Genomic DNA, 14,756 nt, shown 5'->3' on the forward strand with positions numbered 1-14,756 from the left:
TAACTGGAAAGAAGGATACGCAGAATGGCCCACCTATTACTATCCAGGGACAGAAGCATTATCATGGAAATTATACTTTGAGGTCAGTAAGCAAAATGGCAAGAAGACGGTCTGTGCCAATAGTTTAAATGCCGAGAGGCACCAGGCCAAGAAGGTACATAGACATAAATCCAGCAGTGGCACTGATGTAATTATGGGCTTAGACCAGTTCTCAAAGGCAAGGCCGGAAGCTGAACCACAGTCCTTATGGGAAAACAGAGAGTATAAAGAAAATTAGAAGAAAAAAGCTGAGGAAAGATATGTTACTTAAGAAAAAAAAAAAAACCAACCTTAAAACTCGAAATAAAACTCAGTGTCTGCATAGGGACCTTCATGGTCTTGAAACACGCATAAAACAGAACCAAGGGAGGAAGGGGCCACACACAGCTTTATAAGCTCCATTTCAGAGCTGAGCCACACGTGCATGGCAGGGTGTGATTCCCTCCCAGGGGCCTGGGGCCTGGAGAAGCCCAGAGGTCCATGTGACTTGTGAGCATCCAGAACAAGGATTTCGGGAGGGAATTTCACAAGCACAAACATATTTTTTCTCCCTTGACTCTGTTTTCTAGTTTTTCTCTCCCTCTGCTATTAATTTTGTGGTTTGACTTTTTGAAGAATGGTGGGAGGTACTGTGTTAAGCAATGCTGTAAGAATGAGGCTCAGCTGCAATGACTGCATTAGGAAAATTGGCCTCCCATATCTTTCAAACCAAATTGTGACTTGACTTAAATCAAAAAGAAAGATACATGAAGGAGAGCAGGTATCAAATGTTACTCATCTTTTATGTGTCGCACTGTGTCCAGCACACAGAAAGCAGGCGCATAACAGATGCTGAAGCCGGGGAACTGGCCATTTTATCGAAATACTTCTGTATTGTGTTTCATGTTCTGTTTCCAACTAGGAGCCAGCAGTCCTAACACTTTTGTGCATTTAAGCAATCTTTTGTTGATCCTTATGATCCCATTAGTGAAAGTGATTAAGTGACCACAACATTATTCTGATGAAAAGCGTCAGAGTTGAACATTAGTCACACTTAGTCAAGATATTTGCAAGGATCAAGCAAAATCACCCTAAAAGCAAATTGTAAAAAGCATGAGAATACCAAAGTAAAAATGAGTCAAAATAATTTCCAACCTCTTTCTTCATGATTAAGCAAAGAGCCTGATTACTACTAATATTAAATATCAGTACAATATGTTGGTCAAGAATGTTATAGTAATTTATTAATATATACCATAGAGAAGAAAAATAAATTATATGACTAAAATAATTAGAATCCTGGGAAAGATGCTTATAAAAGATATTAAAATTGGTTTAAGTTATATTTCAGAAAGTATATCTCAACTGAAACTTAGGAAATGTTTATAAGGTGTGCCTTATAATTCATATATATCATATATAAAATATTTAAGTGAATAAACCCAGACCAAAAAAGGTATAAAAAGTATAACCTAACTTTATTAGTAAATGTCTTTTTAAAGAAAACGATAAAAGCAAATAGAATAGTTTTAAAGATAATACCAAAAGCACAGATTCTGAGAAATATTTCAGAATGCCCACTAATATTTCAGAATACCCACTAACATTTTATCTCCTAGGAGAAGAAAGCAATTTGAGAAACTGCTACCCTAGATCTAGACCGATCAACTCCTAAGATTCAATAGTGAATGAAAAAGAGAAAATCCTTAGGTTCATGGTGATCACAAAAGAGGAGACTGGGCATATTTATCCTATTCATGAACCTACTTTAGGTCTTAGAAAGACAGAGTTTAAACAATTTATACAAAAATATAGGGAAGATTCCTTAACAAGAAACAGGGAGGACTGGAGCTATGTAGTTTACAAAAATGCAATTCTATGAATTAGGTCTTGATAACTCAAAAGAGATTTTAATTTAGGATATGGGAAATTTTATAAATTAGAAGGCAAAGGACTGCATAGCCAATAAATGACTCTCAGAAAAATGCCCAGCTATTTGGAAAATGATTCAGTTTGCGCCTTTCATCATGCTATTCCCAAAAAATAAGTCTTAGCACAGCTGGATCAAAGATTTAAATGTAGAAAACAGGACCTTTAGAGAAATGACCCAGATAGAAATGCAGGTAGATAATGAATTTTAAGCAAAGATAATGGCAAGAAACCTGTCGATTCCAATGATGAACAATACTTGTTAATGATTGTCAGGACTCACTTTTAAAAACTGCTAACAAATTCCATCCCAGTTTGTGAACCTCGAGTCTTAACACATTAATAAGTAACTAACATTTACAAACTCTGGATCACTTTCATCGAAGTTTACAAATCAAGAACTTAGGATCAAGTCACTCTTCACTAAAATCTGACAATGTTAAGAAGAACTTACCGACAGCAAATGACAGCTTTGCATGACAAAGCCAAGTCCAGGAAATACTGTCGTACTCCAAAGGTTAAGGCATATTTGAGGGTTTTCCCATCAATTATAAGAGCAAAATCATTCTCTTTCCGGAGAGCATCGCCAAGGGTAGTACAGTGACGACTGAGAGTTTCCCTTGTTCCCTGGAATATTAAGCAAAAAATGCCATCAACATTTACTCCCATTTGTTCTACTATGATGCCTGAAAGATATTTGGCAACTACATTTAGTTCTTTTTAGTGCTTTTGATGCTTCAGATTGCTTTCAATACCTCCAGTCATTTGATTCTCACTAGCCCCTCAGGAGCCCAGACAGTTGTTATCAGAACACGTTAGCTACTTGACTGAAGTCATACATCTGTTCCTAGCAGGGCTGGGACTAGACTACAAGTCACCCATTCCTCAGATGATTCTGTAGTCTTCGCTCATTGTTCTAACCACGACCATGCAATCACAATACTACAAACATATTTTTGGTAAATTATTTTGCTAAAAAGTTGTGTTAGTTTATGAGCTAGTCAAAGCTGCTTCTCCACGAATCAAGGGAAAAAGTTGGGGAATATATGCATCACGTAACTACATTTTGGTCAACAGACTGCACATCCCATGGTGGTCTCATAAGATTGTAAGAACGTATTTTTATGTGCCTTTTCTACATTTAGATACACAAATATCACTGTGTTACGACTGCCTACAGTGTTCAGTACACTAACAGGCCGTACAGGCTTGTAGCCTAGGAGCAATGGGCCATCTTGCATAGTCTGAGTCTGGAATAGGCTATGCCATCTAGGTTTGTGCAAGTACCCTCTATGATGTTCATACAACGACAAATTTGCCAAATGCTGTATTTCTCAGAATGTATCCCTTCATTAAGCAAACTATAATTTAAATAATTTATGAGCATCCTTTCAAAAGTCCTCAATGCTACTGAATTTAATTCCTAGTAACTAAGAGAGGAAATGCAGAACCTGTAAATTCTTGCCACTTTTATGAACTGGCTTTGGTAACTTTAATTATCATTTCATGATGCTATATTTTAGTTGGGGATGGTGACCTGTGACTTGGTAATCCTGATGGATTAAATGAAAGAAGAGTTCTATTAATGAAGAGTTCATTTTCAGGCACAATAAAAGCCTTTAGTGTCAAGGACAGCTTTCTTCACCTAAACTATACAGAAAGGATGTATTTGTCTCCCTTTGTCACTGTTTTCCCTGCTCTTCAAAGGGATAAAGTTTCAATATATTTAACTTTTCTCCCCACATCCTATAGATTCTTCTCATAACCTAATGGAGCCAATTTTCTATCTCACAAGAACCATACCATGCTGAAGAAACACAACACTGGCTTTGCCCAAGGAAATATAATGAATAATTCCCCTCCTATCATATTTTTGTTCTGAATGCTAAGCCTGCAATTATTTGTAAAATAAATACAAATGTATGTATTTATATAATAAAATACACCTACAATAAAAATACAGTACACATATATAACAATTTTTATCACGTTCATGGGATTGTTCCAATTTAAGCATGTTGTTATATATATAATAGAGAGAGAGAGAGAAAGAGAGAGAGAGAGAGTCATTTTATAGTTATTTCACAAACAGAAGCAAAGGCATAGGTAATTAAAATTTTATGTTGGGGATTTTTGAAGGTGTTTTTACATTTGTATGCAAATGTGGTCCACACTATGTTCTAGAATATCAGAATCTTTTTTACCAAAATAATAGAATCATGTTGTACTATAAAGATTGCTCAACGTTTCCAATGCTGAAGTTTCACTTAACAGTTGCCCTGTTCCCCATTACACACAGCTACAGGAAGGACCACCATATAGCAGCATTCTTTACAAAATTTTCTGTTCACACTTTACATTGGGGGTGGGGAGAGTGTAGTTGTTCTAATTTACAAGCCTCACCCTCCTGTTTCCTGCTGGAAATTTTTGGCCCAAGAGGACTTGAAGTGAAAAATGCTGGTAATAATTCTGCAAGCAAAATTTACTAATGACAATCTATAATAGATTTCCCCTGGATTATCTGAAAAGCAAATTCATATAGATTGAATGAACAAATAAGTCAATGAACTGATAAAAGATATTTAGCACATTCTACATTACCAGGCACCGTTCTGCAGGCTACACACAGAGATGCAACATTTAAGTTAACACTTGCTACCCCCCCGGGCTGGAGGCACTACAGTTATCTCCATTCTGCATATGAGAGTGTCTCAGCTCCTTGCTCAAAAATATGTTGCTATTAAGTAGTGACATCAAAGTGAGAATTAAATTTCTGTAGCAGCCTGTCCTTTTCTATACAATCCAGCAAAAAACTCCCCAAACAACAACAAAAAAAACAACAACAAACCAAACTTCAGACAGTACCAGGCACAGCAAGTTATAAATGGAATGCCCAAACCAGTCCCTCTGTTGCTTCCCTTGAGTTCTCATCTGTCTCTCATCTTGTGTTTACCGCCAACAGAGATTTCTCTTTATAAAACAAATTTAAAACACAAATCTTGTCTCTACTTGCTTTAAACTTTTTCTAGGGCTTTCTACAGCTGACAAAATAAAGTCCAAACTCTTTAAAATGGCATAGAAGGCTTTCTACAATCTGAGTCTGACTCGCTTTCCTTCTCATTGCCCTTCACAGTCTTGGTTCCTTTTGTTCCCCCTCCCTGGAATTGCCTTCCTCTCCAGAGGATCGTCCGCTGCCTTCAAAAACCAGGCTTACCCAGCAAGCCCTCCCAGGTTCAGTCCACGCTACCATGTGTAATTCTACCCTCAGGAAAGACTGCGTTTAACCTGTTTCTCAGCAACAAAGGCAGTGTCTGCAATTTCAGACGCTCAGGAAATACATATTTATTGAATGCGGGCATTGATACATTCTGATTTCATCCCACTGGAAATGCTCCATTTCCCCCTTTTTCTGACTTCTGATTAGAGAAAGAAAGAAAGAGCGAGAGAGACAGACACACAGAGAGAGAGGTCTTCTTGCTCCTGAATTTTCTAGGGAACAAATAATCTATTACTTTAAAAGACTTTCAAACAAAGGTATTGCTCACTAAAATGCCTCCATATTTTCTTTTAAGCTATTGTCCAAGTGATTCCTGAGCTGAAAATCTGAAATGAAACCTGAGACAGACCTCAGGAGAACTGTCAAATTTCTTGAAAGCTCAGCTGCAAAATAAGACTGAAAGTCAAGTAAACCCCAGAACTGTGAAATGCCCTCATGAACCAAGTGGGAGATGCAGTCCTGTGGTCCCCACTCTCCCTCCTTTCTAAGGCATTCTCTAACACCTTAAAATTTGTTGAAAACTCTCTAAACTCGTGGCATCAGTACCCGTGTTTTGTTGGTGACTGTCGCAGTTCTCTGGCAAATCGGAAGGTGTCAAGAGATGTGACAGAAATAACACTTCAGAAGGTAAGTCAAAAACTTTCCACAGTGAATTCGCTCGTCAGCCCACCTAGGGTTCAAGGTAACAACAACGGAAAAGGCTGCAAACATTTTCTTATTTTATAGTTTTCTTTTGTAAGTAGCTCTGTTGTTAGCTGTCTGCTGCCAGTTACAAGTTATATTTCATCCTTATTTACTGCTGGGAATATTTTCAAATTCTTTTATTTATGAAAGTTTATTGCTTCTCCCCTAAGTCCAGGAGCCATGCTTTATGGCTGCATTGCACTGAAGCTTATCTCCGGTAACTAAGAATAAATTTATTACTATATTAGCTGTTGTTTTGTTTTCTTTTTGGCTACTGAAGGGGGAAATTTTTAAATATTTAAACTTAGTGACTTGTGAAAGTGAAAATATAGCAATGAGAAGCCAAATCAGAAAAAGGATAAAAGACCACAATACAACACAACGAAATAAAAGGTCTCTATTTCCTTGTTCTGCATATTTTCACTTGTGGGCTGAAAGTTCGGGATCATTGGACACATTGCAAGGTAAAGGCAATTTTGGGAGGACAGACAAGGGGAAAGGCTGAGGATCAGACACTTAGCCAGGCAAGGGAGGGTGCCACAGTGGAAAATGAGATTCTCGTGCCCCTTCCCTGACCTGCACCCTGTGTGGTCATTCTGGAGAACCATTCTGCTCTGCTCTCCCCATATCCACAGCACCATACAGAGCCCAGTGCTCACTGGAAGCCCTTAGGCTGAGCGTCCTATCATGCTTTCTTGCCTTGCCAATTCACCATTTAGGCCACACTCAACACAACTTCTTGGTTCTGTCTTGTTAACACAGAAAGGAAAAAGCCACTTCACTCACTCTTCTTATGTTGCTGCTTATCACTGGTGATCCGATATTTATCTGTGCTTAGTGGATTCCACTTTTTCCAGAGGCTACTCCAGACCTTTTCTTCTCCTCTCAAGAGTCCAATTTAACCCGTCACTTCAGCAAACATTGGCCCCTTTTACTGAGAACACTTACACATTTATAGCAGAAAGAATTCCCTCAACTTTCCTTCCTTAACCTCAAAACTTCCCTTTACCTAATCCTCTCTAGTTCCTGAGCTGAGGGAACACCTGCTTCTCACCTCTGTTTCTTTCACTTCTCTTTGCATCTTCATTCTCTCCATTGGCACTATTGCCTTTTTCTCTAAGCCTACCTAAAAGGTCACAATTTTCTTACTCTAAAAATAACGAACAAATAAACCAAGACACATTCCCTTGACCCTACTTTCCTTGAGTGCTCCAAGTGACATCAATACTTTCACCTTTTGGATCCCTAAAATACTTCATTTACAGTACACTTATACAAGGTAGCATGATGTCCAGTAGCTTATCTATTTATATCTCTATATTTCCTTTGGAACAGAGATCTTTGATGCAAAGGTAATAACAGAATAACCAGATTATTAATGATTGGAGAATATCTTATAGGAAAACTGGTTTTCTTGTGTGACCATTTTAAGGATTGTTTTCTCTGCCTGTAAAACTCCTGTGTAATTTTAAATACTCTGATTTAGAATAAAGAAAATGCTAATGTGCTTATCTCACAGAGAAAATGAAAAACAAAGAGGTCATTATGATCTAACATCTACTTTGGACTTAAATAATTTAAACTGTCTAGTGAATATAATACAATGCATAGTTAAATCAGCTACTTAGTCATCAAATTAGGTTGTAGAACAGTGGGGGAAGGAGAAATAATATTTATTTGGTTTATAAGAAACATGTTGGGGAAAGAAAAATAAAAATAAAGAAACATGGTTGGCAGATAAGGAAGCCAAGTAGAATTCCTCATATTGAGTCATTATTATAACCTAATAAAACAGGTAATACATTCATAGAATACTCTTCAATAAAACAATGTAACAGCAATCTTTAAGAAATCAGAGACTAGCAGCTTTATGGCAATCTTTTTTGTTACTTTTTCATGACCTATGTTGAGGAAAACCTTGATAAAAATCACAGAGGGTGCCCTAGATAATAAAATCTGACACAATTTTATACTGAAATAAATTAAAAGCCCTGATTTGTTTGTAAAGTATCATAGCATACAAGTTGTCATTTTCATTTTGGCAAACCTCTGCTTGGAACAGGCTAAAGAACCCACAGGCCAGATGTGCAAAGAACATGTGAGGCCACCTAAGAACTGTGTTTTTGATGGCCCCAAATGTAATGCTGCAGAAAGCACCTGCATAAAAATGGCCTTTTCAGCTTTCTAGCCCTTTTTTCCCCCGATTCCTTTCAGAGGTTTACAGAAAAGACAATATTACTTAGGAACGATTCCAAGGAACACCCTAGTAGAGAATGTAGAAACATCCCTAAGGAAAGAAAAAGAAAAGCCTGCAGCATTTGACTCGATGACTGGTTAGCCAGGGGTTCACAGAGCAGAGATGAGGTGAAGATTATGAGTAAACAGTCCAACACGGAACAGCTAATGGTAGCTAGTGGCTTCCAGATCTTGCTCTGAGGCTGCAATTACTTATTTGTATCTTCAGTGAATAACACGTGATCTCTCACATATGTCCCAGAGGGTATCTAGCAGCAAGGCTGACCCCAAACAAAAAAGTTAAAGAAAAAAAGCCTATCTATACTTATTTATTCAAAGGATACTTTGGTCTTTAGGTCCAAACACAAACAAATATCCAGCATCTATACTTATTCTTAGGACTCTGTTAAATGTGTGCAAGTCAAATGATAAACTTATGTTACAAGGAGGATTCTATTCCCAAAAAGGAAAAAAAAATCAAAATTCTGCATTACACTTTGAGTTTTAGACACATCATTTAATAATGTATTTCTATTATAGAATGACGGTTTGGATCTCACCAAAATTCATGTTGAAATCCTAACTCCTGTTTTGATGGCATCAGGAGGTAGAGTCTTTGGGAGGCGATTAGGTCATGAGGGTGGAGACCTCATGAAGGGATTAGGGTCCTTAAAGTGTTTCTGGAGAGCTCCCTTCTTCTTCCATCATGCAAAGACACAAGAAGACACAGTCTATGAACCAGGAAGAAGGACCTCAAGAGACAACACATCTGCTGCCACCTTGATCTTGAAGTCCCTGGTCCCCAGAACTGTGGGAAATATATTTGGTGTTTAAGCCCCTGTCGGTATTTTTGTTAGCCTGAATGAACTAAGACATTTTTGTTTTTCTTGGATTTGTTATTTTTCTTCATGAATTCACCACCAGTTAAGCAAATGAGCATACAATCACAGCTAGCAACACATCACTTTTGGAAGAAACTTTCACCTTTACCAGAATGAATATAAGTTCAGGAAGCCTGTGCTTCCCTCTATAGTATCAGCAACACAAGTTTCTGTTTTCACTTCCTTTCTTTAGAAAGGAAAAAATACAACAGAATGTTATAAAACATCTGCAAGAATCTAGCTGAACAAAGATGGTAACTCTACTGAAATGAGGTAACTGTCTGGAGGCAGAGCCACTGTGACATAACTCTTCATAGCTGGTCAGCAGACACACACAAATTACCAAAGCGTAGAGAAAGCAGTGGTCTTGCTTGTATCATACAAACGTGCAGCTATAAAACAGTGGGATGTGAGAAAGTCCAGGCTGGCCCGTGAGGCTGTATACAATGGTTCTGGACACGGATAACATTTGAAATAAAACTCTGTCACGTTGTAAAGAACTAAGTTCCAGAAGTCGAAACATACCCTACGGTCCAGAACTCCAGGATTTCCTCAACTTCAGGTAGATGTAGCATATAAGGTAAAGATAAGCTGATCAAACATTTTTCACCCTTCTTGGAAAAGGGAAACTTAAATGTTATTTTGAAAAAATTCCCTAATGAATGATAAAAGTTAAACAAGAAATTAGAAATAGCTTCTACCACTTACTTAAGACAGCAAGAACTCCAAAATCCTTTTGGATTTTGGGTAGCTACATGGGCTACGAGAATTCCAGAAAGGATTATTATCACACATGTCAAAAAGGATTATGGATAAATTAATTTCATAGCCTATCAATAAACTCTTCACCAGAGGTATGTATCTATTTCAATGTACCACCTCATGATTTTAGGTATTTTTTTGGTTTGACTAACTCTAGAAGGCAACTGTGTGGTACCGGAAAGACTTCCTCCAAATCCTTGCTCTGCCATATACTGGCTGTCTTTCCTCAGGCAGGTGACTTAACTTATCTGAATCATGTTTTTCTCATTCACAAGATTGGGTTACTATGTATTTTGTAGAGTGACTATAATGGTAAGACGTGCTAACTTCTTTATTTGTGAATAAAGTGCCCTGTCCAGTGCCTGGCATGAGGTGACATCCAGGAGAAGGCTAGTTCTTTCCTTCCTCTGGTATCAGGTCTAACAGAGGTATTAACACGTGTCTGGCATCACAGCTTCCACCTGTAATCCCAATACTTTGGGAGGCTGAGGTGGGAGGATCACTTGTGGCCGGGAGTTTCAGAACAGCCTGGCCAACATGGTGAAACTTTGTCTCTACTAAAAGTACAATAATTAGCTGGATGTGACAGGCTCTGTAATCTAGCTACTGGGGAGGCTGAGGCAGGAGAATAACTTGAACCTCGGAGGCAGAGGTTGGTCACTGCACTCCAGCCTGTGCAACAGAGTGAGACTCTGTCTCAAAAAAGAAAAAAAGAAAAAAAAATCTGCAAATCGTCAAATGCTAAACAACTTAGTAGAATCCAGCTGGTATGGTACCAGGATAATTTTAAGATTTCTTACGAAATCTCCTAATGGCAGTTTTACTTCAATTTACCTTTTGACTGTCAACATTCAGTACTAACAGCTACTTCTGGAAACCTATCTTCGCATAGCTAGGAAAGATGGCACTATCTAGTCTCATGTGACATATAGTTCTTGATACATGGTAGGCGGACAAATATTTATATAATTCATCACTGCCTTTATCTCTTAATTTCTGTCTCCAACCTAATATAATTCTTAACTGAAAAAAAATGTGAAAGTTATAAACTGATGTGGCATTTCTTTTATTAACTGTATATTTTTGCACAGATGACACATCAATATATGTATTTGTTTTAAAATAATTAATTATAAAGAAGACACCCAGGGCTTGTTTTGCTGATATGTTCTTCAGACATAACACCATCAAGTTAATTCTCAGGTTTTGTTTGTAAGGAGAGAAATAAATGTTTACTAGGAGTAAAAAACAAAAACAAAAACAAAACACCACCACCTTTAGTTTGCTAAGGCTCTACCTTTTAAAATCTGTAAATTAATTTAAAATGTCAAATAAGAGGATATATAAAAAAGAATCTTGAACTAACACTTACTTTATTAGCTGTTTTGGTGGTTTGTGGCCCCACCTCATCATCATTTAAGACGTGAGGTATTTACAAATTTATGGCCAAATAATGTTTCACTCTGTCTCTACTTTTATACTCTCCAAATGTTCACACTTTAAAATTATGAATTAACGGAACATTCTAGGAACATTCTTAATAATACCTTATGACCATATCAAGTATGGACAATGTTAGCACGTTCTTAAAGAGTGAATTATGGCTCCCATAATAACATATGGATAAACCATTGGGCATTGCTTGTTTTTCTACAATGTGTTATTGATTCAGTGGAACACTGGGCATTCCATATATTCTTATGCAACACGTATGTCAACTACTCCTCCAGCTACTGCAGGCGGTAGTAAAATAACCTATGTCTGAGAGCAGGGAGAAACTACATTTATGTACAACTGGCCCATTTAGCATTCATCCCAGTCAGGATCACTAGTTCTCTTTGACATAGTTCCCCCTAGACCCCAACACATTATAAAATTAAAATTTATTTAAAAAATATGATTTATTTTTTTTTGATGTAGTTTTTGATCAAAAAGCTTTGGTGTTTCTAAACTCCTAGCCTGTACTAAGATCATAATGTTGAAAAACATGTGTGCATAGAATCAAACCAATATAAAGTAATTTTTCCAAAATGGGCAAGGCAGACAGAAGGTGAAGTCATTAAAAACACATGGTCAAAGGGGTCCTCCAAGCAGCTTAGTGGAAGGCGGCCAAACAAATGCATTTAATCAATATATATTGCTAAAGATAGTGGGGAGAGGAAACGAAAAAAATTCCATGCTTTGCTGATACACAAATATAGGTTTCCCAAAGTAGGGGTAGGTATGAAACACTGTAATTGAGGAAGTGGTCCAATCTCCCAGAAGGGTTATGCCATCTGAAAAAGGTCAAGGGTCACAAAATGGAAGCAGGTACCAAGAGGAAGCTGTAGTGCTGGGTAAATTGCTCTTGGCCCCTCAACAGAGGTTTGAAATTTGGGATTATGATAGGTTCCATCAGGCAAATAACTGCTTGTAAGGCATGTAGTCTCACTTAGGGTACAATGCAGAGAGAGGCAGTGAAGTGCTGAATCTGTGACTAGTCCATGTTTCTGCACTGGGGTGGGGACACGTAGCAAAGACAGACAAATCCAAGGAAAGGAAGGAAGAGTGGGATAGAGGATATAATTACATAATTTGAAGAGTTTTGTGGATAAAGGCTTTTACCAAAGCCCCCATGGTAATTATTTTAAACCACCACTGAAAGCCTCCTAAACACTTATTCTGAGCTTGGTATTACGTATTCTCCAGTGGCGGCAGTGAATGCAGAAGGAGGCACGCTGGGAGGAATTGGGTCGGCAGACATCCAGTCTCTCTCACTGCCTTCAGTTCAGCCAGGAAGAGGCTGCTCAGAATATACAACCAGCTTTCTCAAAATAAGCAAATTACAAATCAATGGTTTGGAGAAGGTAACAACTAGGGCCTGTGAGAAATTGTTACCCGGAACCTCAGAGAAAGCTTATGTTGGACCCATTTTCTAAATGATTTAAATTAATTAATGTAAGAAAACAGAAGAATCATTATCTGCTATGTTTTCTCAGTGGAAATCCCAAAGGCACACAATTTCCTTTATTTCACACACACACGTGCACATGCACGCACACACACGCACACACACGCACGCACATATACACACACACAGTCAATAGTATCTTCTGTACAGTTGTATTAGTAAAATTAAATATGAGGTCTTTTCAGAATTCCATAATCACAGGATTTGGGCATTTCCATATTCCAGAAGGGCCTCCCTCTTTCAGGGGTTCTGTGGTCCTGGTGGTGAGTGGTAAAGGAGGTGGGAAAATGGGAAAGGAGGGTAAGGGTTGGATGGAGAATGGAAATGAAAAGAGTTAATACATTTGGGAGATACCTTTTAGAATACTTTCTGCAAATGAGTCACTGCTGCCACTGGAGAAGGTATGGTGGTTCTTTAAAACCAAAACCAAACAAAACACCCAAAACCTTGAAGTTTGCGACTTCAAGCAATCAAAGTTTACATTTACAATTCTAGCACTCGCTAGCCATGGGAACTGAAAGTCTCTCTCTGGAATTGAGGCAAACACCCCCAGCTCTACAGGAGCGGAGATTATGTATGCAGACACGCCTGGCATACTGGCACATAGTAGGTTTCCTAAAAACTGTCATTTTGTGGTTGTGCTGACTCATCGGAAGGTATGGGAGGCAGACATGCAAAGAGGGCACGAGGCACAGTGTGTTCACCTCAGAAATGTCAATAAGCTTCTTGGGAGAACGGCAAGGGGGCAGACTAGTTAGAATGCATTTATCTGTAATTCTAGGTCTTAGGGAACTCTTGGAAGAGTTCAGACATTTAGCCAAAAACGAGGTCAAGAATATTCAGGGTTGAGGGGAAGAAGAATTTCTCAAAACAGACACACTATAAATTTGTGAACAACCTCACTTACAGTTCTCAGCACAAGCCAGTCTCACTGAATTTTGTTTAAAAAAAGGGACACATTTAATTCTATGAGCCCAAACAATGGGTTTGATGGAACTTTTTCAACCACACACTCTGGCTTGCAGCAGACACTGTCTTAAATCCAGGAAAAGGAGAACAGATTATTTGTTCATATGTTGTTTTCATTTTTTGGTAATGTTTACACTTTTTACTAACCCATTTATTTCAAATGTAACAAAGTTGGCTTTCTTTACTGAGAGGTACTTGGAGTAAGCAGCCTGTCAGACAATATTTGAACATTTTTTTTGCATTAGGATGTTATAAAAAAGTATCTTTGCTTCTGATAGGGATACATTAACACCTTCAAAGTTAAACTATGATCTTAAAATTTCAAGCCAAAAAGCTGAAACAGCTTTGCTAATGGTAAAAGAAAATTCATAGTACTGAACACCAATGTTGGCAGCGGAGGAAAACTCAGTGTGGTTTAAACTTGCCTAAACTATTTTCAAAGCAATACAAAATATATTGTATGAGACTCATGGGACATATCAAAACAAAATCTGAAGTAGCCCAAATTCTCTTTTTTTCCCTTCTTTTCTGGAGTTGAGTCAATAACTTGCTTATTCTGGACTTCTTTCAGAAGCCATTCAACAGTGGCCCGTTCCCAAAACAGTGAGGTTTGTCTGCATAATACATGTAAGTTGAGCTTAAAAGGGTACAGATGACAACTCCAGCCTTTATGTCCTGAATGTCCTATAAGTTATAGTCAAAACTTACATGGTGTTAGAATGTCAAATTCAGGTAGAAAAAAATTAGCAATTCCATATAGGGTTTTCTTTTACCATAGTGTTGAAAAAGATATATTCTAATGCTTGTTAACTTAATATCCAATGTGGCTAACAATTCATTTTCTTTAATATACGTAAGTGAAGTAAAACAATGGTACCCGTAATCAAACCTATAACTGGTTTGGGGTCATATTCTCAAATTAAGCAGAGAACTTTATGTAATTTAAGAGCAGGACGGCTGTTCAAAGGCATCTGTTACAGCAGCTAGCAGTGAAGAACTCTCCTCTAGAAGTACTACTAAAAGAGATAATGATGATGATGTCTAGCACTGT

The 14,756-nt window shown here is 37.8% G+C and overlaps 1 protein-coding gene across 10 annotated transcripts in view; it reads right to left on the reverse strand.

Annotated features, from left to right (window-relative positions):
* Nucleotides 1–14,756, reverse strand: part of ATP8A1 (ATPase phospholipid transporting 8A1) — a 249,992-nt gene that overhangs the window by 72,396 nt on the left and 162,840 nt on the right. For all 10 annotated transcript variants that reach the window (XM_074396074.1, XM_074396072.1, XM_003940967.3 and 7 more), the window contains one exon: nt 2,402–2,574. In XM_074396074.1, coding sequence (XP_074252175.1) covers nt 2,402–2,574 — 173 coding nt within the window. The remainder of the gene's footprint in view (nt 1–2,401; nt 2,575–14,756) is intronic.

Source organism: Saimiri boliviensis, chromosome 3 (genome assembly GCF_048565385.1).
Source record: "Saimiri boliviensis isolate mSaiBol1 chromosome 3, mSaiBol1.pri, whole genome shotgun sequence".
In the NCBI taxonomy this organism is placed as follows: domain Eukaryota; kingdom Metazoa; phylum Chordata; class Mammalia; order Primates; family Cebidae; genus Saimiri; species Saimiri boliviensis.